Below are 27,301 nucleotides of genomic sequence, written 5' to 3'. Positions count from 1 at the left end.
ACAGCCGTGTTCGGGGCCCTTCTTTTGGCTACACGGAGCATTCAGTGCGGACGTGCTTCCCTCAGCAGGTATGAGGAGGATATTTGAACACACCATCCTCTTCCTCTTCCTCTTCTTCTTCTTCTTCTTCTTCTTTATCTTTTAAATATCTAATCATTTACACATATTCTTTAATGCATGTATTTGTGTGTTTCTATCTAGAAGAAGATTATGCTGAACACGTTTTTGGATGTGTTGATGGCAGATCCTCCCCCTCATGCCTCGTATGGCTCCCGCTCATGCACCGACTTGCTAATGTTGAAAATGGTAAGATCTGGAATCTCAGTCATTTATATTTACTGTGCAACCACATTGATATCACACATTTGAAGATAATAGTTCCTAAATAAATTCTCAGTACCTACTGTACACAAAGGGGAGACTGCATTTGGTTTCTACCTAGGATTGAGCCCCTCCTAAGGTCCCAGTTAAATCTGAGGGGTCATGATGTGATTAATGGGAGAGACGAAAAAATAAGGTTCTCTTACACACATTTTTTTCTTTTCTTTTTTTTACTTTTCTCTAATCATTATTTTTGAAAAAATGGATGCGGTATGTCTACCTCTTTGGGCCTTTGATCAGTTATTTAATTAAACAATGTGAGAGGTTTACAGGTGCAGTGTGTAAAGATCTACTGAGCAAATTGCAATATAATATACATTACTATCTTTTCAGTGGTGTATAAGAACATGGACAGTTATGTTTTTATTACCTTAGAATGAGCCATTTCTGTCTACAAACACCACGGGTCCTCTTACGCGGTTGCAACGCCATGTTTCTACATTAGCCCAATGGACAAACTGCTCTACAAAGTTTTTCTTCACTATTTGAATAGGTACGAAGAAGAAGAACAACAACACAAGAACAAGTAACATTAGTAGTACTATTTTTAGAAGTCAACTGGTTTATTAGAAGTTAAAAAAGATGGACGAATGGAGCCCACACATATTATTTAGCACAGAGGCAACAGAGCATGTCGGCCACCGTAGCTTCCCCTGCGTTCACGTGGTGTGGGAATATGAATCTTTTTGTCCTGCTTAAATCTTATATATAAGATAGATTATATTAATTTGCTAATATTGCAAAAAGGAAATAAGTGTACATGGGACATAGAGAAGAATACAGAACTTTGATTCATGCAAAGTAGGTATTGCATATACATATTTTGTAAACATGTAATTTGTAATACAATTATAACAGTGAATTTGCTGTCCATGTAGATGAAACTTTTCTGATAAAACATCTCATAGACATCTGAAACGTGACACGGGCTCTCAACTATATACTGTCAACTTGTCAAATAATTGTAGTGCTGTAAAAGTACAATATTTCCCTCTGGAATGTATTGGACTACAAGTAATAAGTAACATAAATAGATATGCTAATCAAACACTGTTCTTATGTAAATGTACTTTGTTACTTTACTCCACTGACTTCCGGTTATACCTCAGACAAAAAAGGCAAGGAACATCTGCCATTTGTTAGTGAGTTTTTTGTTAGTAACTATCTAAAGATGCTCTTACAGAAAATCTTTGTTGTTGTTTTTCACCGCTCAGTCTTCCATCCGGTGGAATGTTCATATTGCCGGAGCGAAAGCATGATGGGTTTCCGGTATCGGTGCCAACAGTGCCATGGCTACCAGCTCTGTCAAAGCTGTTTCTGGCGTGGCCATGCCAATGGTCCCCACAGTAACCAGCACCAGATGAAGGAGCACTCTTCTTGGGTAAGGCAAAGCCCTGATCACTCCCTCAATTTTGCATCATATTGTTCCCTTTTCTGAACAATCCAAAAGTCAATATCTGTGTGAGAGTAGAATAATTTTGAAGCATAGCGGACTATTTAGCCGTCTCCCTACATTTCCTGTTCTCTCAAAGCAATCCAATGGGGATTTTAATGGGGGGTTACTCATTTTGGCAAATTAAATTGTATTGATTAAATATTGCTGCGTTGTCGCATTCCCCCAAAGCTCAATCATTATGTTATAAATCAAAACAAGAGAAGTCATAGGCGCTGGATCCCAAATCCAATTCCCATCCCACTCGCTTTTTGCACAGATAAGATAACTGTTCATGAAGCCTCTGGACATTAATAACATGCCTGAGTGCATGAAACAAAACACTGTAATGAAAAAACATTTACGACATTTATCACAAAGGGTTAGGTGGATGAATCTCTTCAGAATGTTTACCCACTTTTGCGACAAATAGGTGGAAATTGTATGTCTATGAAAAACATCTTTGACATTTCTTCACCACAATTCACTTGGCTTCCAGTGTTCAAAACCACCTATAATGTTTGGTTTTGGCATCTGGCAGCATTTTCCATCCTTCACTATTCTGATTAGCTGGCAGTATTACAGCTTTTGTTAGATGTGTTAATTACAGTTGTGCGACACTAAACCTCTCTCTCAGTGATGCTGCAAAACTGTCACTATTCATAAGTGTTTTAAAAATCTCAGTTTATTAAATTTAAGGGCTTATTTCTGCCATTTAGCAGCACGCCGTCTGGAATATACACTCAGTTGTCAGTTTGTTACGTACACCTAGCTAAAACTAATACAGATACAATAGTCCTGCAATAAATCCTCCCTTCATGAGGGTTATAATGTGATAATATTTGTTGAAACTGTTGCTTAAATGATGACACATGACAAACTAATCCCCCATCCTAAAATAACTGCTATTCTATTTTACCTAAAATTAATTAACTAGTTTGTATTTCCAGGAAGTGTTAAATGACAAACTACCCTGCCAAGCATGAGATTCTGGAGAGTTTGGTCCCTTTTCTGCATGACAGAAATCAGTCAAATTTGAGTAAATTGACTTAAGATTAAAAATAAAAAAGCACAGTTACAATATCCTCTATCAATGCCAACTTGTAAATAGCATTCAAGTCAATATTGAATTTGCAATTATGACTGGGAAACTTAAATTTAATGTAAATGGTGTTGCTGTCTCTGCACAGTATTTTTATTTCTTACTTTCTAACAAACTCTGCAGTCATGCAGTTATCTTCAGTTGTCCATATGACATGAACACAGAATAATGGACTCAATGCATTGCAGTTTTGGGACCGTAGGGCTGCCATCAAAACTGCATGTGAAGTAGCATATATAAGCACTTTCTGAATGTGCATAAACTACTGCTGATCCACACTTTTAAGACAGTAAACAAACTGTTGACCTAGTTATGTAAATTACTTCTGAAGCGGCTTAAACTGTTCGAACACAATGACAGCAGTGGATACAACACACAAGGTGATAGATACTTTGTTTGTTCTGCCCTCCTCACAGAAGTCTCCGGCCAAAAAGCTGAGCCACGCAATCAGCAAATCTCTGGGCTGCGTCCCCATCGGAGAGCCACCACATCCTGTGTTCCCCGAGCAGGCTGAGAGACCACAGGAACTGACTCATACTGTGTAAGTGCCATTTCCAAAGCATTTGATATCACTGTTTGTGTTATTAATGAGATAAACTCAACTGATTTGTTGATTAACAGCAAGACCCAGTGTGCTCATGATAGTCTGTTCTTGTCATGTAACTGCCTCCATCTTTGCATTTCACCATCACTACATGACTGACACTGAGTGCCATCTCACTAAGATGTCAATCCCACGATTATTTGCTAATGTGGAAACGGCGATATACTATGCAGGTTCAGCCGCTGCTGCCGTTACCAGCACAGTCGTCCTCATCAGTCTGTTGGCAATGAAACTGGGACAATGGTATAAATCTCACACTCCAGGCTTTGAGGCTCCTGGAAGTCATTACTGGAAATGCATTATATTCCGCTGCTATCTTAAACCCTGCACACTAATTTACATTTCAGTTGAAAAATAGTATGATTTCCATAATCAATTCCGCTACAGACATACATCCGCAGAAGTCCACATCGCAAAGGTCACTTCATATTTTTTTCATCATTGTTGTGCTGAAACTCTGACGCTTCTGTCCTCCAACATAACAAAATCTAATAATGTTTCAGATTTAAAAAAAGTGATTTATGATTTGGCTTGTTCGTGGCATTAATAGGATCACAGGAAATCTCTCAACTTTCTCATTTGAGCTTTCAACATTTCTCATGGCACATTTCATAACAAAATCCTGCTTCATATTCCAGTCATGACCATAAACCTAAGCTGTCTGTATATCCTTTTGCTGCTGGCAATTGTCTGAGTAATTGATAGTGAGCACATGATGGGGGAGAAAGCAGCTCAGCGACTGCCAAGAAAAATCACACAATGTAAATACATCAACATTATTTCATATTTTACTGCCTGATAGACATAATCATCTCGGAATCAGTTCTCACATCCAGGCTCTGCCCACTGGCTGGAGGATTTTTCTGCATTGTGCCAAAATTTATGCATTTAAGATGAAGTTAACATTTGCATAAATTTACAATTAATCACAAAGTAGAGAATCAACTGTCGACCTGGATGTTTTCCTCCAACTAAGAGATGAGGTGATTGGATTAGCCCGCACTGTATGGGCTGTGTAGCATGAAATTACATCACACAAGTAGATTAATATTGATTAAAATAAAATTTGTGGCTAAACTACTTTGGATTATGTATCTCAGTGCCCCCAGCAAGCAGTAATCCATGTCGTTTTTTTTATTTTTACAATGTTGATTACTTCAGATGATGGAGGCCCCAAGAATATTGAGTTCTGCATATTTGGGGCTCTTGATTTTATAGCTTAAAGGTCTTTTATTGTAATTATTTTCTTCAGAATGTTTTTTCCATTAACTGAAGGGTCCTGTTAGAGTACTTTTACTGTAAAAAGATATATTAGTTATTTGCAGTGGTGGAAAGTGGCTAAGTACATCTACTGAAGTTCTATATGTACAATTTAGAGTATTTTCACTTCATGCTACATTATTCTTCTACTTCTCTTTTTCATTAAAAACATATGATCAGCTCATACAATAAATTGTGTTGTTAAAGATTAAACCAGTAGTTCCCAACCTTTTGTCTTATGACAGAAATCAGTGTCTAGTTCAGCCCCCTTATGACAATACATACTGTATGTCTTTGACTTGTTAGCTGTTCTACCAAAGAGACATTACTCCTTTAAACTTTTCAGATGGTTCAACTTCTTTTCAACTCCACAAATATGTCAAATTACCCAATAATACACAAAAAGCAAAGATTAGCAAAAAAGTCAAAAAAAATAATGCAGATTGTGTCAAATAATTTAGTTTATTCTCTTTCTGCTATCATACGAGTGTTTTAGAACCGTTTCAGAAATATCTCCATCCATACTAACACTCCTGAAAACGCATTTCAGATGACCATTCATGTACACTGGGCATGTGCAAATAGGAAGCAGATTCTGTCAAGTAGGTCCATCTGCGGGTGCACAGTACTACAGGACACGCCAACTACATGTTATGCCCTCAAAATGGTCGCAGTTTGGTTAAGTTTAGGCAACAAAGCTACTTGGTTAGGTTTAGGAAAAGATCATGGTTTGAGTTAAAATAAATTCGTTAATCCAGGAAGTTATGTGTCGTGTAGTCTGCGAGACTGGCAGACGGACTTTCTGCCAGAAAGCCCTAAGGGTAAACCTCTACCATGTGCAAAGGTTTCTAGTATTACATGGTTACTTCCTATAATAAAAGGTCTTGCTTTCTTACACATGCACTCTCACTCAAACAGAGACAAATTTAGTGAGGTGCGTGCAACATAGTTTTCAAAAGATTCACCTGCTTCCCCCCTGTCCAGACTAAAACGCAGTCCCAGAGTTTTCAAACTGAAACGGGGTCAGGTAGTATCCTTAAGGGGTTAGATGCCAGAGTATTGTGGCCACATGGCATAAATGTAACAAAAGTTATGTGTTTTAAAATGAAAATGTATTATTGTGCCTGAGGAGGGAGCCCATCCCCTACAGTAGTTTGGGAACTGCGGAACTAAAACTTTGTAAATAAAGTTTGGTAATGCCATAAAGTAGTTAACTTTATTTCAACAGTAAAATGCTGCTAACACATTGATGCATCTGTATTAACAATCTAATTATGAAATATATATATATATAAAATATATCTGTCAGTTAGTTTACTTATGATAACTGAAAGAAATTTAGCTTCTAATATTTCTTTTCTTAATTTTATATACAGACCTTTTGCTTGGAATGGAGTATTTTTAGATTGTTGTACTGGTACTTTTACTTGAGTAAAAGATCTTTCTGAATACTTCTGTTATTTGACACACATTAGCAATATATGCAGTATATCTCACTCTGTGTCTTTAAATGAAAGTTTTGGGGTAGAAATTCCAGGAACGTCTGGTATTTCAGGTTTGATGGCAATATCTGTGATGTGTTCACAGACTTTTAGAATAACGGTTGTGACTGTTGACCCCTGAGACTTGTTTGGATGTTTTTCTCCTATCTATTGTTATGTCTGATACAGGGAAGGTATTTACCAAGATCCCTGTCTTTGATGATGGAAAAAAAGTCTATTTTTGGTTCCCGAAGCATTTATGTTTTTATTTGTGCGTGGTGATGAAGTACTGCCTCTCATCAACCGTGCCATGAAAAGATCTTTTTAAACCTGACAACCATTCAAAATATATTCATCAGTGACTGCTATTCTGAGTTTTGGGTCAGATTTAATGCTTCCATATAACTGTATATCTGAACAGATTCTATTAGCAAATATATTCAAAGGAAATGCGGTCTATTTTGTTCACACACAGGTATGAGTTTTATTTTAGTTCAACATTTAAAGGGTGAAAAGATTGATACCCGTCTGTCTCTCTGTCTCTCATATGTTATGTTAAGAAGCTACACCCAGGAGACAGTTAGCTTAGCTTATAACTACTAAAGGGAAAAAGCTAGCCTGGCTCTGTTGAAAAGTAAGAAAATCCACCTCCCAGCACCTCTAAAGCTCACTAATTAACATGTTATATCTCGTTTGTTTAATCCAAACAAAACCAAAGCGTAAAAATCTTTGAAGGACAACCAGCTGAGACTCCAGGAAGTCACTTCACCCAGTCAAGAAACACATAACTCCCTGTCCGTTGCTAGCTAGCTAAAAGCTTACATCTGTACTGTTGGTGTATTGGCTGTATGGGTCAAATTCAAACTGTCAAACAGTCAAATTAACTTGAGAGAACCAAGTGACTTTCTGTTTTAACACAGAACCCACAGTCTTTATGCTAAGCTAATCTAACTGGCTGCTGGCTGTAGCTTCATATTTAAACAGGGCTGCCAACTTTTCAGTTTAGTTTCAATTTTAATGAGATTTGGTATTGCTGAGGTCTTTGCATTTTATGAGTAGGTCTTCTGTGACATTACCCATTAGGGGTCGGGATCATCACTGTTCAATCCTCAGGATTTATGTTTAAAACCTTCAGCAGTTTTAAAGCATGTATAGATGAAAAGCCAAGTCATTCATCATGGTCAACGATGAATATGTTTGATCAGCACGTTGCACATCACAGTCTAAATTGGGAGACCATACCTAACCAGGTATCTGGCAGTTACCCACAGAAAATGTTGGTGTATTTGCTGTATGGGTCAAATAAGCAAAAACTGTCCAGCGGTCAGATTAACTAAAGAGATCCAAGTGACTTTCTGTCTCAACACAGAACTCACAGTATTATGCTAAGCTAAGCTAACTGGCTCTTACACTCCGTCTGTCATCCCAGACATAGATTTCTTGCATTCCAGTGAGAGCATTTTTTATATTTTTTATTAAACTTTTATTTAACCAGATGAGGTCATTGAGATCAAGAGAGCATAGTTCCCGTTATGTTCCTTTAAATCAAGCCTACTAATTGTAAATCTTCTGCACCCGTTGTAGACATCAGCCATAAGGAAGAGCTGGCACTAATGGAATGATTCCTATTTGTTAACGGTCGATTGCCGAGAAATTATGGGTAATTGTCTGCCTCATATTCCTATGTAGACTCCCTGCTGGCTACAGGAATCTTCCCGCATACTGGATACCTCAGATAATTAGTCACAGGAAAACTGCCAAGCTTCAAATTTGATTCTACAGTGACTTCATTTTATTTATGACACATAACAGAGAGGGAAATGTGCTGTTGGTATTCTAAAAGTAGTGCAGCTAGTTGCCAATCCTGATGACTTTGAAGAGGTGTTATTTCATGTTGTGAACCAGGAGACAATCATCAGCGTGGTCTCTCAGGTGTGTGTGTGTGTGTGTGTGTGTGAGGCTGACGAAGCACCTGTGAGTGAGTTATAATGGCAGAATCAGGGTAGAGCTTCAGGTTTGATCAAAACTCCCAAATCAAATGGACATGAGTCTCCCAGTTGTCCAACCCCTTGCGTCAACTTCAGACAAAGTGTAGCTATTCTGATACTTTTTTTTTAAATATTTACAGGCGTCTGAAAGCAAAGACTAACAGCAAGCTGAGCTGTGAATTTTCCCCTCCACTCAAACTGTCAGCGAGATTCTTGGGGATTTGTGTTTTGGAGGAGAGTTATAGGTTTGGGATGCACCATCTGTCTCAGAAACTTTAAATCTATGATACGGCTTCTTACCTTCAGACTTAGCACCGCTTCTGCCAAAAGATTTTAAGTACCAAAATAGTCTAAGAGTCGAAAATAGGCATCTTACCGTACTTAGCATTAATATGGAACACACACTATAGCGTCAAATCCTCAGTGCCATATTTAATATTTAGCAACCAATTTTCCACTCTCTATATAATCCCTTGAAATCCCAAAACATCTTTAAAATGCCTTCCTCTGTTTTACATTTTTTTTATTCACCGGGTCAATGCAAATTCCATCAATGTCATTACAGAACAAGCATGTAATTCACTTTTTTGTGAGAGTGATCCATTGGGTTTCTGTGGCCGAGGTAGTGACAGCCTCCTGGGGAAAATAGGAACACCTTTGCCAGCAGTAGAGGATGCATCACGTTTAGCGTATTATTTTCAGCCGGCTGAGGGCGATTGAAGGCAGCCATGCATCCGTTGTTGTCAGGAATGAGGTGAATGTGTGTGTGAAGCTCCAGCAGACTTAATTTTCCCTGTACCCCTGCCAAGTGCCAAGTACAAGGAAAGGGTGGTACATTGTCATTCACTGCACGCAGGTGCCGCGAGGCTTAGCGCATTGCAGACTTTGATCTCTTTGTGCCTAAATGTTATGTCAGTTCACTCCCATTTGACCTCTGAGGCACCGGCTGATTGACTGGACTGTGCGTCTTTAATCAACATTTCTTCAGTCAGTGAACCGCAGGGATGCAGGTGAGAATGAGTTAGGACGCCTATTAGCATTAGAATGAAATACTTCTAATGTCAAGCTTTTACGTAAGAAGAAGCTCTTTTTTATTGCCCCCCACTGTTACACAGAAGTTGTATTAGTTTGCTCAAAAAAGACTGGTGATTATTTATAGAAGTATAGCTGTGAAGAGCTTTGACTTACGTAACTCACTGAAGGTAAGGGGAAGAGTTATTATGTAGTTATTAAGATATGTAAATTAAATTACAGTATAGACTGCAGAGGCCAGTTTGTTACACATTTCTCTCCTGAATGGATGGAGAGGTTACAATTGAGGTATTTTGAGCAAAAGGCATTTCTCTAATTATCTCAGTGTATTCATGTTTTAGAGAGAGGTGAAAAGACAGAGCCAGAGCAGAGAGCTTCAGAGAGGAGAGAGAGTGTGTGTGTATGAGGCAGAGAGAGAGAGAGAGAGAAATCTACGTCGTCATAAAGTCACGTGACCGCCGAGTTTCCTTGGAGACAGCAGCAGTGTAGTACATTGAGATGCTCGCCTGCTCAGTTGAGGGCAGATTAGGCATCTGGCAACAGCAGCAGTTGGATGTATTTTGCCAGCCAGACAGGTGCTTTCTCTCCACATAGAGGTAAGTGTTATGCCTCGTGTCTCCTCTTCCGTCTGGAGCTCTCACCTTCAGGGTGGAATATTGTCATATAATTAGCATTAAATGAGAGGTAAACATCTTTCACATGGGCTGGGATTTTACTGCACTCAGCATTTACTATAGGCAGTATGTGCAGGTTGGAGTAGTGACAGTTGCTTTTTCCATTTCTTGTTATTATCTGTATATCTGTTTATCTGAACTAAAAATTAGGACCGATGAATTACACATGCAGGACCGTCCTTGGTTGTCTTTTGAATATGTTAGGCTAGTCCTAACGGAAATTCATATGTATGAACTAGTACATAATTACAGTGTGTCTTTAAAAAGAACATGCTGAATCCCCATGAGCAATGGGAATATGTACTTTGGTGTGTACTATGCCGTCCAATAATTATGCAGTTTCTTTTGAGCTTACTTCTGTTTTGTTTTTAGTAGCACAATAATGTACAGAAAAGAACACTGTATGAAATGTTTGGCACTTTGTGGCACTGTAGCAGAAAAAGTACTTACAGTGCCTCATGCTGATAACAGTATTCTGCACAATGTGGATATGAATAGTTTGATTTTGGCCCAAAAAAGCTGATGGGTCAAATAAGCACAATAGGACTGTTCAGTGCTTTGCCTTTTATGTGATAATGAGCGCTTTAAATAAAACAATCGAATCAACTAACTACAGAGAGATGCTATGTGCAGATTGAGGAGATGCAACTACATAGACATGGAAATCGAGTGCTGTTGTGAGTGGCTTGCTGTCGGGTGAAGTTTGAAGCTAAGAGCACCTGGAATGTGCAGAGTGATATTTTGATCCGTTAATGAGACTCTGTGGCCCGGGGTTTTTCGGCTCCGCCGAGCTTCGGCCACTGTTTCAGCCGCCAGATGGACCCCATTGCTTTGTTTACTCTAACAAATTACCTCCCACAATGTCACCTTTCCTAGTTTTTCACAGACTTCCAGTTTAATTAGATTTCTTGTCTGCTGTTGTTGCTTTGGCTCATGTTAATTAGGTTTAAGCTAATTACCCTATAAACATTTAAATCGCCTTTCCCTTAAAAAGTAAATTATTTTGTTACAATTTCAAGTTAACTCGAGGACAACATGTTGGCTATTTTGTGCATCAGTCATTAGCTTATAATGATTCCTCCTGCCCCCGCTCTTACCCTCTTTTGTACAGTTGAATTTAATTGAAGTCAGGATCGCTGATTCATGATTACTATAAAATGCGAATGCCCTCTACTCCATTCCCTGGTGACAGGCACCAGAGGCCTCTGCAGTGTAGCATTAAAGACCTCTAATCTTGTCTTTTAGTCAGCCGAAACCAGTGGCCAACAACATGAACGACACAATGCTCATGTCCTCTGGGACACCTACTCCTACCAAAAGGTAAGCACCCCCAGGAAAATGCACAATGTCTTTTTGACAATATTATTCTGATGATTCCACAGAATTAGCTTCACTTTTGTTATTTTTACCTCTAATGTATTCTTTAAAAAGACAAAATGTCACTTTTAATTACACAGAATTCGCTCTGTGCTCAGAATAGGTTACAGATTCTCTATCATCAGTGGAAATAACAAGAATAGCACGGCAAATCAGACTACAGATGTTATTTGTTCCCTCACTCTTGACACACATTTTTGCATCCGAGCAGCATGCCCTTGTGAGTGTATTTTTAGAGAAAAATTTGTTACGCTGTCATGAAGAATATGTGAGCACTCCTACTTAAAGGGTTGATTTGACAAATACATTATGATAGAACTGGAGCCTTATCATGTAAGCAGATAGGAGGCGAAGGCTCCGTGACAGCAGCCTAATTGTCCTCTCATTTCAGCCCTCTGAAGCCCCCTTCAACGGCCATCTCTATTATTATTTACTCACAGTGGTAATGAACCATTGTGGTTATGGATTCAATAATAGAAAGCACTCTGATGTGGCTCTAATGTATATGCACTCTGTCCTACAAGGCTGTGCTGGGTGAATTTGTCTTTTGTGCACAGTATCTGTCAATCATATCTTTCCGGGAATTTGTGTTTGTAAGGTGGGACTGCTCAGGGACTCGGGACTTCCCACGGCACATTAGAAGGGAAGACACGTCACTGTCTGGTGTACAGCAAGAATAGAGATGTGTGTGTGTCTGTTTAGGATCCGGTGTTTGATTGAAGTCCAGACAAAGACTTTGATGGAGCATTCAGGAGGAGCTTGAATGAAGTCTGTTGATGTTTTCTTTCTCACTTGTGCTCTCCTGTGCTGGGTTATCATACAGCACTACACCAAGGACCCAGGCGAGTGAATGGCAGTGTGCACACTGCAAAAAATGTCCATCACAGCAAGACTGAACCTTAAAATGTGTTTTTAAATCATAAACATCTGCCAAAGAAGTGAGGTCATGCCGACATTCCCTTACCTCTCTCTAAAATGTATGTTGCGTTGCAGAGTAATTATCTAACCTTGCTGGAAGATTTCAGTGTTTAGGAAAATGAGATGCTAACAATCAATACTAGATTAGGTTTCTTGCAGAGACTGAACATTTTGTGCAGTCTTGTCTCTGAGGGGTGACAGTATTAAGATCAGAGTAGGTTTGAGGGAAGCTGACAAGATAGGGACACCAGAGGCTGTAAATGATGCCCTGCATCCAGACCCGCAGAGGTCAGTGAGAGACATCATGTGTTGGAGCATGTAGCAAGCCGATGCTCTCCTGAGGTTTGTTTCACTGTGGCAGTAATGAAGAAGCCCGATAACCTTTGTCTTGACATTTTGCTCTGTGAGTCAGAGCTGCTTTGGGAAGTTGTCATGCAATGAGGATGCTGTTGCCTTGGGGGGGATAACAACTACAAAGCTGCCATATTTAAGGCAGAAATTGCGCACTAAGCCACCATGACGCTTCCAAAATAGGTTGTGTTGAGAGTCAGTGTGGATACCGGTAGATAAGGTGTTGAATAAGGAAGGAAGGAGCAGGCTTCACTTAGGTTTGGTTGCAGAGAACAGGAGGCCAGTTCTTCCCAGCCTCTCACAGTCGCATTTGGTTGGTAAATATTAATCTATTGTTATAATTACCAGGCACTGGCCTGCCTGCTTTCACATGAAGGCCCTATGAGTCAAAGATGCTACTGCTGAATAATGCAAAGCTCCTTGTGGCTCTGCCTCATTTCAAGAGCCCCAACTGAAAAGCAGCACCAGTGCTGTCCTTGTTTGTCGACCCTTTCAGATTCCACCTTTTACCACAGAAATATACTAAACACGTTCACGATTGTGTATCAGGGCAGCGTTGAATGCACTCTGTTTGAAACATTGTGCGTGTTGGGCTTCCAGCCTCCATCACAGTCCGTTCACTGATACTGTCTGCTATGTTGACATGGCATCTGCTCCCTCCCACCTCACTATCTCACAGACAAAATCATTCACCACTAGCTGGTCCTCCAAGGGCGAACCACAATTTATTATCTGTAAGTCATGCAGAACAACAGCTGCAGAAGATAAAATTTAAAAAAGAAGAAGAAGAAAATGCTTGATGAGTTTTAATTCAGAGTTAATGGCCAAATGTGAGTCAGTGTGGAAACACAGCTGGTGGGGGAGCAGTTTGAGTTTTTATCGGAAGATGTCATTAGGTCATTATATAAGACACCTAATGTGACATAACCTAAACATAAAAGTTTAGAATAAAACATTTTATCATTACCTGGTGTATCTTTTGGTGGGTAAGCTAACACAGTTTTGTTGATATAACTCTGAAATTATTGCATTGCATTGAACATTTATCATTTTTCATACCGTTAATAACATTTTACTTTAAGTCGCCCTATTTAGCATTCATAAGCAGTATACAAACATTTTCTAAATGCTTTTTAACACATTGTAATGTAGTTGGATGCACCTATGATATTTTATATTATTACTACTGAGTTTTATTATTTTGTCATTATTGTCTGTTCATACATCAGCGTCCACTTTTGGGTGCCCACATATCGGCTTCCAACAACATTATAGTGTGTTATAGACAATTTCTTAAATGTATTTATACATCTTATAAAATACTAAATGGGGGGCTTAAATAAAATGTTAATTTTCAAGTAGAAGCATATGTAAAATCAACAATCACACAAAACAGTTACAAGAGTCATAAATAATAACAGGTCAAAAAGCTTTAAAATGTCAGAGTGGAATGAAAGAATCTAGTTTTGCCATTCATTGCATTTAAATGGTAGGAGGAAAAGTGTAGTGCTTAAATCCAGTCCCGTACATATGTTAGGGTGGCACTAACCTGACTCTTTCTCTCCTGATATCTCAACTCAGAGTATCTGTTATCTGTCAGTATCCCATACCAGTGTTCTCTTTTTCCCAAATTTCAAATTTCTGGGTGGAGCCCATTAGGATAATTTTTATGCGAAGTAACATGAGACCAGGGATTGCTGTAGCACTGAAACATGAGTCAGTACCCCGCTATAACTGGATGAATATGACTAACAGCAGAAACACTAAATTGAGAGACTGTATTTAATGTGAATATGTGACATCATGCCCAATATCCAATACTGTCAATAAGGTCATTATCACAGCTGATACCAATCAGAAAAATCAGATCTGCACATTCCTTACCAATGGAATATCTAAACATAAGTAGCTTTATAGAACATATTTTGAAATGATTGTAAATAAAAAAGGCCATCCAACTTTGCGATACAAAAGTAAATAAATAAAAATATGTTATCAAATTCAGAAAAAAAAGATTGTTATTAATATCAGCATCATCCCTCCAGATGTTCAAGAAATCTCTGGCCTCCTAAAGTTTTGACCTTTAGTTATTGTACCATCGGGCAAATCAGAACACAGTTTTTAAAAAGCATAAGCTGCATGTTTCTAACAAAATAGGACCATTGGTGTCTGAGATATTGCGTTTGAGTAAAATAAATGCCGCTATCTTCCAATGGGTGGCAAAAATAAAAGATACCTGGGAAAGATGCCAGTTCAGGAGGACTTGAAGGCGGTTCATGCATCTCTGTCCAAAACCTGGCACAGACCATCAGGTGGTGCCAGGAAACTCCCTGTTGAAGCAGAGACATGAGTAGCTTTCATGCTGATAGCCTGAAGAGCCAGACATGCAGCCCAGATCCAAAAGACCTCGCAGGGTCACAGCATTTCCTCAGCCAACCTGAGCGGCTCCCTGGTGTGCGTTAATGTATTACTTATTCATCTTAGGAAGAAACCTCAGGCTCTGTCTATGCTTTAGCCAGTGGAGGAAACTGGAAATTATTCAGAAAGTGTCCCATTTAACAGCAGACATTTCTTGACATTTTCCTCAAAACAAGTGCTTTGACATTTTGGTGGAGTGATGTCATTTTTTTCCCCAGGGCAGATCAACTGCATGTTGTTTTTAGTCGGATGACACTATCTTGAAACAAGTCGAAAGATCCGCTGAGCATTTTAAGATATCATCACTGGGCTGAGAAAACCCTTGAAACAAGCGGAGTAGGAGCTGGAGCAGCTAAAATGATCCAATCACGGTGACAGCTTTTTGAAATCTGTTTTGAGAAAGATAAGATTTTAATAGAAATGTTGATTAAAAGGCTGGTTTGCAGTGTGTTTTGGGGCCTGGGCAGTCAAAGCTGGAGGGACTGTGGTTGTTGATGCAGCAGTGTTTGAAGCCAGATTGGGTTTAATGGTCTTAATCATTGCTCACTCCAGCCAGTCAGATAGTTCCCAGCACCATTTCCGCTCTCCTTCACTCTTCATTGCAGACTGCCTGCCGAGAAAGGACAGCATATGTCCTGTCATCTGTCCACGCCATATGCCACGCCCATTATCATTTAAAGACTTATGCCTTATTTGACATTTCCAGTCAGTGATGAAATGGGCAGAACGGACATTGGCACTGTCACAAATGCATTTGGCATGCTGTATTCTCTCTTATTCATCTCAGTTATATATCTCTGTTATGACCAATTATCTAAGACTGTCTATCAACTCTGGAGTCAAACTGTCATATGTGAAGGTCACATCAATTATAAAGTTTTTATTTTCATGCAAATTGTTTTACATAATCACTTTGTACTAACTTTCCCTTCTACTTACATAAGAGCTTTTCACATTAGTGTCATTGTTGCTGTATATATGTGTGTGTGTGTGTGTGTGTGTGTGTGTGTGTGTGTGTGTGTGTGTGATGTATTTCTCTGTCTCTGACTTTGGGCAGTGTCTTGGAGAGTCCCAGCCGGCTAGATGAAGAGCACCGCCTCATCGCTCGCTATGCTGCCCGCCTGGCAGCCGAGGCGGGCAATTCCACAGTGAGTGTCTGCAGGAAGCCCCATGGTTGGCTCCCGTCAACCTGCATTTCACATTTAATGCTTTGACAAGTTATTATTTAGGCGTCTCATTGTGGCCCAGAGAACTTAAATGTTGAAGCTGCAGTGTAAAGACTACTCAAGTGTAGTTAAAGAGAGCCTCAGTGAGGTTGATATCAATGAGATAAAATTGCATGCATGCATTTTTCCTGTGAATCCCTCACACATGGGTAGGTAGTCTGAATCCCGCTACTGCCAGTAAATTTAAAGCCCTTGAAAACTTAAGCTTCAAATCTAAGTATTTCTCCATAATAATAAATATTCATGACTTAAAAACAAACACCTTTTATTTTCTTAGATTACCAAACAACCCACCAACTGTTCTAGAGTTGCATAGTGGGAGGAGCTATTTTAGGGTGCCCCTGGTTCTATTCATTTTTGAGTTATGTGATTCACAGTTGGATGTCTTCTACGGCTTAGATTGGCATGACTCTCCCAGGTCCAAATATTAACAACTGTGTTAGAATATACATAAAAAAGTACAACCGTGTGTACATATTCAGGGAAAAGGTGAATACACCGCTAAAGGTGCATTTCGGCAAAACAAAGCTTAAACCTTTGTCACTTGCTGCTGGTGAAAGCGAAGGATGATGTTGTTGAGAAAACTGATTTCATAATCTGCATCTTAAATAAATACACTTTTAATCTTGGGATCAACTTTGGTTGAATTAAACAACTATGGTGTTGCATTTTCATAACAATCGCGACAAAGAAGTGTTTTGAATTTACTACCGCTCTGATTTGCGGCTTTCACTGGATTCTACTCCATGGCAAAGGCAACTGAGGCTCATGGGTACTGTAGTATTTAGAGCCATTCGCCATTCCAAATGATGGACACAACATGATTTCTTTGAAAATTTGATGGGAATTCAGAATGGAACTCTACTAGATTCTGATTCAAATGTTGCTAATTCCTAATTGGTGCATGGAAGTATGTGAGATCACCTTTTTCTAACAGAGCCCCGCCCATTTCAAACCAATGAGAAAGGCACAGATGAAAAGAGAATTAAAAATGTTTCATGTGAAACAATCCAAACTATTATACAATTTCTAAGGCAGGAACTGTGCATGTTGCGTTACTTTGTGTTAATTTGGATGTGCACTTTGCAGCCAGACTTGTATACGAAGGGATAAAGAAAAGCTGTGGTCTGTTTATGAAGAAACATAATAAGTCTCCAGCAGAGAATCAATACTGCCCATGGTGGTCAGAAGGTACCTGCTGCTGTTTGACTTTTGTTCTCCCACTGTTGTTAATACCATTCTATAATAATTTTGTTTTTCAGCAACAATGTCCTCCATCAGATCTGAGTTTCAACTTTGATGCCAACAAGCAACAGAGGCAGCTGATTGCAGAGCTGGAGAACAAAAACAGGTACAATTTATCTTTTTTTTTTTTTACTAATTGTTGGCTGGCTGGTTGGAATCATTAGTTCAATTAACTCAAGTTTCTATGCACTTGTATTTTACTTGTGTATTAACTTTATTTATATGCCACTTTATTTCAAAACATCTGATAAGCTTATAAAACATGATGAACTGCTACAAATGAAAGCAAACCAGAATCGTTAGACAGTTTTTGGAAACATGCTATTTTGCCTAAGAGTTTGATGAGAAGATTGATATCACTCTCATATATGTAAATATATGGCTAACGCAAGCAGTTGATTAGGTAATTGTTCGGTGAAACTGCTACTCTGGCTCTGTCCAGAAGTAACAAAATCTGTCCATCTAACACATAATAATTAAAATGTAATATCTTGTTTGTTTATTCCAAACTAAAATTGAAGCGTTATAACTACAAGTTGTTGGTTGATGGAGGTTTATCTTCCTGTAAATTCCTAGTCTCTAAACTCTAAATAAAGAAATTAAGAGGCATGTTTTCCTAAATGTCGAACTGTTCCTTAAAAATTAGCTCTGCCTCAACCAGCTACATGCTTACATGTTAAAATAATAATCCAAAATAAATATATATGGAAGTAAACAATATCATTACATCTTAAGTTTTACAACTTAAGTGAACAATCTTAACATTTCTATCACCAATGCTGTTAAGTTAACTGATTGACTAACTAATTCAGGGAGATCCTCCAGGAGATCCAGCGGCTGCGTTTGGAGCACGAGCAGGCCTCTCAGCCGACCCCAGAAAAAGCCCAGCAGAACCCCACACTTCTCACTGAACTGCGGCTCCTCAGGTATCATCCCTGCTACCACCACACCATATAAAAGAGCATCTTCTTCCTAACAGGAGAAAGAAAGAACCATATATTACAGAAATGAAGTAGTAAAACCATTTCAGGGGTGTTGTATTTATGTAGGCTGGACTCATTCTTCAAGTAGAAATAATGTCTTGCTAATTCAGGAGGGTGTTTTTGAATAAGCTTCACCAGCAGAAGTGTGGGCATTTGTCATGCTGGCAGGACGCTGAGACCCTTGGGTTCAGTTCTTGGAAAAGACTCACCCTAAGAGGACACATCACAGCATTTGTTGCCCTGAATGACTCATTGTTGGTCTGGTCTGGCCTATATAATGCATCAGCAGTAAGGTTTATGGTCAACAGCAATGACAAAGATTGGACTTTTATAATCTTTTAATGTTTTAGAACATAAATTAGTGGCTACCCTTCGATGCTGGTTAAGTATATACAGTTATAGCAGAACTAGAGATGAATTTAAATTATATTGTCTCAGCTTCACCACCCACACAGTCACTCTTTGTCATGTTAGGGAATTGTTGTATGTACAGGAATTATTATATAGTACGGTATGTATTTTTTTTAAAAGAGTAGTTAAACTGTAAAATAATTGGTTTATATCACTGATGGATATATTTATTCCATCTGTTTTTTTTAGCACTTATTTAGCACTGCAAATATGTCTTACGGCATTTTCAGCTCACTGTGGCTGTTTGTGTTTGTGTCGGGTTTTAGACTAGAGTATTATCAAGTAGTAATAATTTATCGCAGACTGTACTCGCACTGTTTGGAGACTGGCTGAACAGCTCTGATATTGCCTTTATTCCGCCCAGGGATACAGAACAGAGCAGAGGTGTTTACACTCTGCAGATTTCTCAGTCTAAATAGACAGATGATTGCGACTGTTCTTTGAGGCTTTTTCAGAATGCAGTTTCACATAGTGAACACCAGAGGGTAATAATAAGCAAGAGTCCTCACCTGAAGCAGATGGCCAGATATTTAACAGATTATTTAACAAACTCAAATAACCTGGGGGCCACAATGTGCTCGGGGATTGATCCTAGAGAATAGCAGCTTGAGTATTATATTTTACTTTTTTTAAACATTTTTATTCATTTAGCTGGCGCTTTTATCCAAAGCAACTTACAATTGCTATATATGTCAGAGGTCACACGCCTCTGGAACAACTAGGGGTTAAGTGTCTTGCTCAGGGACACAGTGGTGGATGGGTCACAGTGGGGGATTGAACCGGGGTCTCTCACACCAAAGGCATAGTCTTATCCATTTCTCCATCACACCCCAGTATTGGTATTAGAGTATTAGTTGCAATAAATTAATAAAAAATCAATTGTACGCCTTTCTTGGAACTGGCAGTGCCCCAGATCAACATTTCTTGTTCATAAAGAGGCATTATGGTGTTGTTTCAGTATGATGTTGCAGCCTGTGACTGTTAAATATGGAAAGGAAGACAATTCCTATGCTGCAATACTGAAGAACAAAACTAAATAAATAAAATGAAAGACTGGAGAAAACTCACTGTGGAAAAAGACTAACAAAATAATCATTTTTGGGTCAGATTCAACAGTAAATAAAACATGTAGGGGCCTTTATAAAATTGGCTTGAGGGCCAGATCCCAACATTTGCAAACTTGTATCCCCAAAAATGGACTCCCCCCCAAAAAAATCAAGGCTCGTAAAGTACACAAGCTATTTGTGAACACTATCATGCATTTTTTTGTTATGTTTTATTATGGTCAAATCGGAGGTAGCTCATCCTGCCTTGTTTTGCAATGTATCCCCAAACTCTTCCTTCTGCTGCAGACACAGGAAAGACGAGCTGGAAAGGCGCATGTCAGCCCTGCAGGAGAGCAGACGGGAGCTGATGGTGCAGCTGGAGGGACTCATGAGGCTGCTAAAGGTAAGAAAATTACCTGTTTCTAGAAGATGTATGTGTGATAGAAAGCCTTCTTAATCATTACTAATATCCTTCAATGGTGCATAAAACACGTACCCATTGTCCTAAATCTGCATTTAAAATGTATTTAGCATTTTACAGGTTATGTTAGTGCTAATCTAGTTTACATGATTAAGCTTGGTGGCATGTTTGATGAAATAAGATGTTAAAACCATAGACATTACAGTGATTTTAAGTTTTGTTAAAGTGCCATCTGGTGCATGCAGAAAATCCCTTTCTTCTTCTTTTTCTTCTTCTGCTGCTTTAATTCTGTTGCTCTCACTCTTCTTGCTCTCTCACTGCTTACCTTTGCTGGCTGATAGGATGAGGAGCAGAAGCAGGCTGTAAGTTGCCCTTAATTCAGTTTGCAAGGCTCAATACCTGGCTCTAGTCTCAGCACTTAGTTAAATGCTTCTATACTCCCCGTTTCACACAGATGTGATTGAAGGAAGTTTTTATAATAGATTTTAAGAAGGATGTTAGGAAACATAATAGAATTCCACTATCTAATTGGTTTACACTAATCTAGTCTTACTCCACTCCTTGCTAGCACTATTGGGGAGCTAAAGCTACAGACTGCAACACAACCTTTCAAATCTGTTTTCTCAGGTCCTTGGTCCAAACAAGTTCAGAGAACTGTGTTTTTCTTAGCCCGAATGTCAGAGACCTGTTCCTTTCATCGGCGCTAACAACCTCCCTTCTAATGTGACTGCAGTCTGGCCGGCCATCTGCTGCCTGGCTCCGAGCCATCGAACTGGGCTTGCACCAGTCCCAGAGACACACAGAGATCCTTTCTCTGTGAGATATATCTCTCATCTCAGCACAGGCCCAAGCCACTCTCCACACACACGGTTCTCATTACCCCCTCAATGAAGTAACGGTGCAGTATAGAGACACAGACTATAGCCAGCCGGAATAGGATTTCCATAGGGTTTTCTTGCCTTTACAGTGTTGTTTTTGTTTGTTCTCCCTGTAAGGATTAAGTTCTTTTGATCACATCTGTGTCTGTGTTTGTTTTAATAAAAGTCATTTTTAGAAGCAAAAAGGTCATCTCTCCCCAAAGCTGCAATCTGTGACTGCAATACGGCATCTTCCATTGAACTGCAGTTGATCCAGAATTGGCTTTGTTGTTGTAGAGATTAATTGGATTTAAGTATTTTTTTCTCTCTATCAGAAGACTTGCACATGGAACACTATTCAGTATGTCATTAAAATAACCAAATATGTAATGTTATTTGCTAACTATGCACCAGCAAAAAACTTTGCTTAGTAATATTGATCAGCTAGTCTTTTTATACCTGTCATGCTTAAACACATTAAAATAATGTATATATCTCATTCTGTTGGTGATGTAGTGTTTATTTGCTGATGCAATCGTGATTGTGCCCAACTCATACATGTTTCTAATTGTCATGTTATGTCTCTGTTTAATCCATGAAGTGTAAAAACAAGTTCGTAATGTTTTCATCTAATGAAAGCAGAGAAAAGACATCAAATAAGCATATATCCCAAAATGTCATGTGAAACATCTGTTAAAGAGTATCCAAGGTGAAAAAAACCTGTTTTGTGAGCTAACAGATTAAACAGGTCAATATCAAAAAAAGAAGGAAAATAACTTTATTTTCTATCTTTAAACATACAGCAAATGCATTTACGTTTTTGCTGATGATACTGTAACTATCACGGCTGTTTTTATGTTTCAGTCCCAGTCCGGAGGCTCCCCTCACTCTTCCCCTAGTCACGGTGCGGGCTGCTCCATGCCCATGCCCATACGCTCCACCTCAGCTGGGTCCACCCCAACTCACACACCACAGGACTGCCTGGCCGGGGTGGGAGGGGACGTGCTTGAGGCCTTTGCTCAGGGTGAGTGTGCACGAACACTTGACACAAAGAGCATTCCGTACAAAACTAATGCACGATCTATAACATTTTTGAATAGCGATCATTAAACCTTTAAAATCCAAACCTTCAAATAATACCTCCCACAAATATTCAGTCATTCTACCTCCAGGATATGCACTTCAACTGCTATTGCCTATTACATGATTGGCATTACATGATTTATATGATTACGCTGCAAGAGTAGGAAACTGCATGTGTTTTTAATTTATTTTAAAATGTTTCTGTGTTCTAGGTGTACCTAGAAATCTTCGGAATGATTTATTGGTTGCTGCTGACTCAATCACAAACACAATGTCATCACTGGTGAAAGAGCTCCACTCAGGTTAGTCTATACCACGTTTCATGGTGTGTCAGGGTTGGTGTGTGGATGTTAGGTTGAGGACCCAATGCAAGACATGGAGCTGAGAAGATCCAGTTCAGAAGGTTTATTAACTTAAACAAAAGGCATACACACTAAGTAGTGGCAGAGTTCCAATAATAAAGGTTCAAACAAAAAAACGTAATCCAACTGAGAATCCCAAAATGTAAAGTCTAAACAGAAAAACACACAACTTAATCCATAGACAAAAATCCAGATATCCACAGGAACAAGCAGGGAACAAGCATGAGAGGACACAAGACAGAGCAAGACAAGCAACAATAGACCACCAAGAGCAGAACAGGAGTGACAAACATTTAAACACTGGCTAACAGGGGAGGGAGCAGGGAGGGAATACACAGGTGAGAAACAATAGGTGTAATCAAGACAAGACAGGAAACAAGCTGGATTCAAACAGATACAGACAACCTCAAAACAAAACAGAAACACAAGACACGGAACAAAACCCCTAACACAAGACAGGAAAACCCAACACCGTGAAACATATTGAAACAAAAATCTGAATACAAAACAGACAAGGCAAAATAACAAACAGACAGACTGAGACCAGGATTGTGACAAGTTTGAGTCAGTTTTATCATCTGGATCATAGGTTTGAATCTTGGTTAAACACATAAAATAATGTATATATCTCATTCTGTTGGTGATGTAGTGTTTATTTGCTGATGCAATTGTGATTGTGCCCAACTCATACATGTTTTAAGACCAATTTTCTAAAAAAGTGTAGCTTAGCATAAACACTGGAAACGAGGGGAAACATCTAGCTTAGCTCTGTCCAAAGGTAACAAATTCTGCATGCCAGCACCTCTAAGGCTCTCTGATTTTCATGCTATGTCTCTGTTTAATCCATGCAGTGTAATGGAAAGGAAACAAGAATCTGAATACAAAACAGACAAGGCAAAATAACAAACAGACAGACTGAGACCAGGATTGTGACAAGTTTGAGTCAGTTTTATCATCTGGATCATAGGATTGAACGTGTCATTACTGAGTTCTGTACAACAGATGTCTTTCTATAAATGTTTGTTATTCTCACAACTGCTTCTGTTACTGAAATCCCTGCTTTTACTTTTAAAGTAGATGATGGGGGGCTGGAAGAGGAGACCAACATGAGGAACGGTGGGGACAGAGGTAAGTCTTAGTACATGCTAATAGTTTCCTAATTTAATCTTTTGGCGCTACACTACAGAGATTATGCCACTCAAAACAGAATGCAGAATTATTTCTGTATATCATAAAGATTAGCCAAAACATAAATATGCAATATTTCCTTTCTTTTTTCCAGCTCAAGCAGAATGAACAACAAAAAGTAGGAATTATAATTAACTGATATATTATGCACACATAGCGTAATACGAAAGCCTCAAGCGGCCGTGGTTGTAATAATTATGTTTAATTTATTTTGAGATCACAAGTTACTTCTCCTGTTATTTTAAGATACGATATATTTTTAAGATATAGTTTGTTTATCTCGGGATAATGGGTTATAGTCTCATTATCTCAAGAAAACAAGCTGTTGTTTCGAAAAACATCAGGTTGTTTTATGTAGATAACGAGATAAATATCTTGTGTTCAAAATAAAAGGTCATTTTGTGAAGTTAAGACATTAATTATCCCATTACCTCCAAAAAAACCTGAATGCTTTGTTGACAAAATTAGATAATTTACTCATTGTTACAAGAAAAACACCTGGGAAAACTGAGATAATGACAATAATGAACTCACTCGTTAAATTTCTGCTGCCACAGCCATATATAATTTATTCCATATATAATAATAATATTAGGCCAAACAGTAGTTGGTGCTAATTATGACAGCATTGTTTCTTCATTTGTTGGATTGGAAGAGTAGGTCGCTGCTGAACACCTTTATCAGCCAATATAATACTTCTGCTTCAAACCTCCAAAGTAGCAAGTCAGCATGGCACATTGCCACAGAGTCATTTATACGTTGTTGTTGCTTTTACAAATTAATTCAGACTGTGCAGGCTGTCAGCAGCACTAAATTTGCTCTTCTATGTGCGTTTCCAGGCACAGTGAGACTACAGAAGCACTGAGGAAAAGAGAACACAACTCCACCCTGTAAGGATATACAGTCATCAAATGGGAAGAATCAGTAACAACAACAACAACAACAACAACAACCCCTGGCATTAGCACGTAGAGTAATGCATGCTGTAATCTAACAGGATTTCACTATGTGAAAAAAACATTTCTTCACACCTTGCAGGTAGCAAGATGTGTCTAATTAGCGAGTGTGTATGTATTTACGTCCTGTAAACAAAAACTGCTGTAATCAATAATGATTTCCCTCATGACTGCTAAGGAATGGCTTGCTGTGCTTTTTCCTCCAACTGTTCCATTGCAGCAGATCATTCTGTATATAAAATACTATAAACACATGACCATGGGAACGCCCCTACATGAAGGTGACCTTCTGTCACAACAAGTTCCCTGTCGTTGCTTTTGTATGATTAGCACTAGTATTTATTTTTTCTTTTTTAAAAATCATTTCTGCATGAAGTTGCACTCATGTCTGGATTTAGGTACTGTACCATGCAATGCCAGCTCTTTGTGGGCCTGTGATAACAGCTGGGGTGTCAGAAGTGTCCTGCCTCAGAATTCATGCTGAGTGTGTTTACTTGCACAACCATATTCTGAACTTTTGTAAAGACATTTTGTAAAAGCAGACTGCTCCGGGTGTGGCCGTCGCCGTGAGTGTGCCACGAAACCGGCGGAGACTCCAGGAAGTCACTGCACCCTGCCAAGAAATAGTCTAGCACATAATCCCTGTAACAAAAAAACACAACTTGTCAGCTTTAGAGGTGCTGGTTGGGCAGAGCCAGGCTAGGTTTGCCCCTGTTTTACGGCTTTATGCAAAGCTAACTGTCTCCATCAAAAACATTTGATTATTGTATTGTAATTTAATTGTTAGTTGAAGCTCTCGCCAGGAGACCAAACACTTCCTGCTGTTTGCATAATATCAGTTGGGTTTCCATGGTAATATTCTTCCTATTAATGTGTGCAGGGCTATCTGTGATTATGGTATAAAGATGTACATAAACAGCTTATAAACCAGGCATAATAGCTGGTATCCAGAATACTGCGTGCATGTAAACACACTCACTGAGTCACATACTGTACTGCTGCTACTGTGCTCTCAGTGAGCCACCCTTGCAAATAAGAGGGCTGTGTGATTAAGAGAAACTAAGGGGCTACTACAAACACAATAATGAGCTGAGTCTTGTTGTTTCCTCCCCATTAAAACTTAACTGAACACGCCTGACTAGCTGGTAGCCTCAGTATTTATTGTTTCAAGTGTAGGGAAGCACCTCAGGATGTTTAAATAGTAATGAACTGGCCACTGAGTTTTAGTTGTGAGTTACAAAATGAGATCTTATACAGTGTGTGAGGATGTAAGGTTGTAATAAGCAAGTAGGAAATGCTTTGATAGCTTTATTGAGTTAATAAAGGAATATTGAAAATGTTTATGTGCAATGAAGATAGGTGCTCAGGGACTGCAGAGCTACTCTAAGTGAAATATGGTGGTATTGTATTTTAACTGCTAGACGTCATTGACCACAGACCGAAAGGTTAAAGGGCAATGATTATTAAAAATGGAGGGTTTCAGTCCAAAATGTACACTGTTATTTATAATTAATATTATGCCTTCGACTTTCTTGTGATCCCTGTCGTAAGATTGTGTTGATATTTCCTAACATTTCTTTCTGTCGCGCTGTCTCCTTTTGGAATGAAACTCTTTAAATGTGTAGAGGAAAACAACAGTAAGTGACTAAATGCTGGATAAAGAATGTGGATCATTAGAAAGAGAGATGTTTTTCTGAAGTGCTATTTGGTGAAACATGTAGTTTGTCTGTGTGTGAATTTGTGTCTTTCACGGAAAAGCAATGCTATCACAGAGATAACTGTCAACCAGAGAGGATGTTTATTGTGAGTCGGACAGCGATCAGGTCTAAGTCACCTTTACGTTTATGTCTTCTGGTTCAATGTTTTGGGGGTTTTTTTAATCCATTTTATCCATTCATCTCAAATGAAAATGAGCAATGTTTGCTTTTTAGTAAATGCAACGTGATAAAGACTGGGAGCAGTTTTAGAGTAACATGTTTAGTTCTCAAAGAAAGTTGTGCAGAAAATCTGAAAAGCTTGTTCTGAGATTTGTACAGTAAGTCTATCCTGTAAGCATAAGGTTTCAACAACCTGTTACACTGTGTCAAGAAAAAGGACAAAAAGAGGCTCCTCTGTTATCAACGTTCCAAATGTGATGTTTTTATTCACTGCCCTGTTCTGCTCTATGTTATCATTATTGTTATTATTCTGGTTTACAGTCAGTATTAGTGGATCATTGTCAATGTAATGAGTTTGTCAAAACACAAATTCACATGCACACTCACTTGCGCCCAAATATAAATTCATATGAAGACTGTATGAGTACAATAATTTAAAATACTGTGATCACTGCTGTCACAAAGTTTAGTTTATTCAGCAGAAAAGGTCCAGAAATTATTAAAATGAAGAGGTAAAAATTTAAACTGTCCTACCCATTCTGGTCATGCATTGGAATTCAATGGTTAGCTTATTTTGTTGTTCTTTCAGTTTGTGCCTGTAGCTGTTCTGTAAAGTGCTGTATAAAGT

At 38.8% G+C, this 27,301-nt stretch overlaps 1 protein-coding gene across 1 annotated transcript; it reads left to right on the top strand.

Annotated features, from left to right (window-relative positions):
- Positions 1-27,236, top strand: LOC119888087 (dystrobrevin beta-like). Its single transcript, XM_038698520.1, is given in 15 exon segments — positions 1-68; positions 202-253; positions 256-306; positions 1,596-1,762; positions 3,332-3,456; positions 11,200-11,274; positions 16,076-16,166; positions 17,507-17,595; positions 18,302-18,415; positions 20,236-20,332; positions 20,692-20,712; positions 22,072-22,231; positions 22,503-22,592; positions 23,727-23,780; positions 24,680-27,236. Coding segments are annotated over 14 exon segments (1,203 nt in total). The 5' UTR covers positions 1-68; positions 202-210; the 3' UTR covers positions 24,706-27,236.
- The last annotated feature ends 65 nt before the right edge of the window (positions 27,237-27,301 follow it).

The sequence above is a fragment of the Micropterus salmoides genome, unplaced genomic scaffold, assembly GCF_014851395.1.
Source record: "Micropterus salmoides isolate LMB-PRFRI ecotype aquatic unplaced genomic scaffold, ASM1485139v1 Ms_hic_scaffold_476, whole genome shotgun sequence".
Lineage (NCBI taxonomy): Eukaryota > Metazoa > Chordata > Actinopteri > Centrarchiformes > Centrarchidae > Micropterus > Micropterus salmoides.
This window is presented reverse-complemented; position numbering and strand designations above follow the sequence as displayed.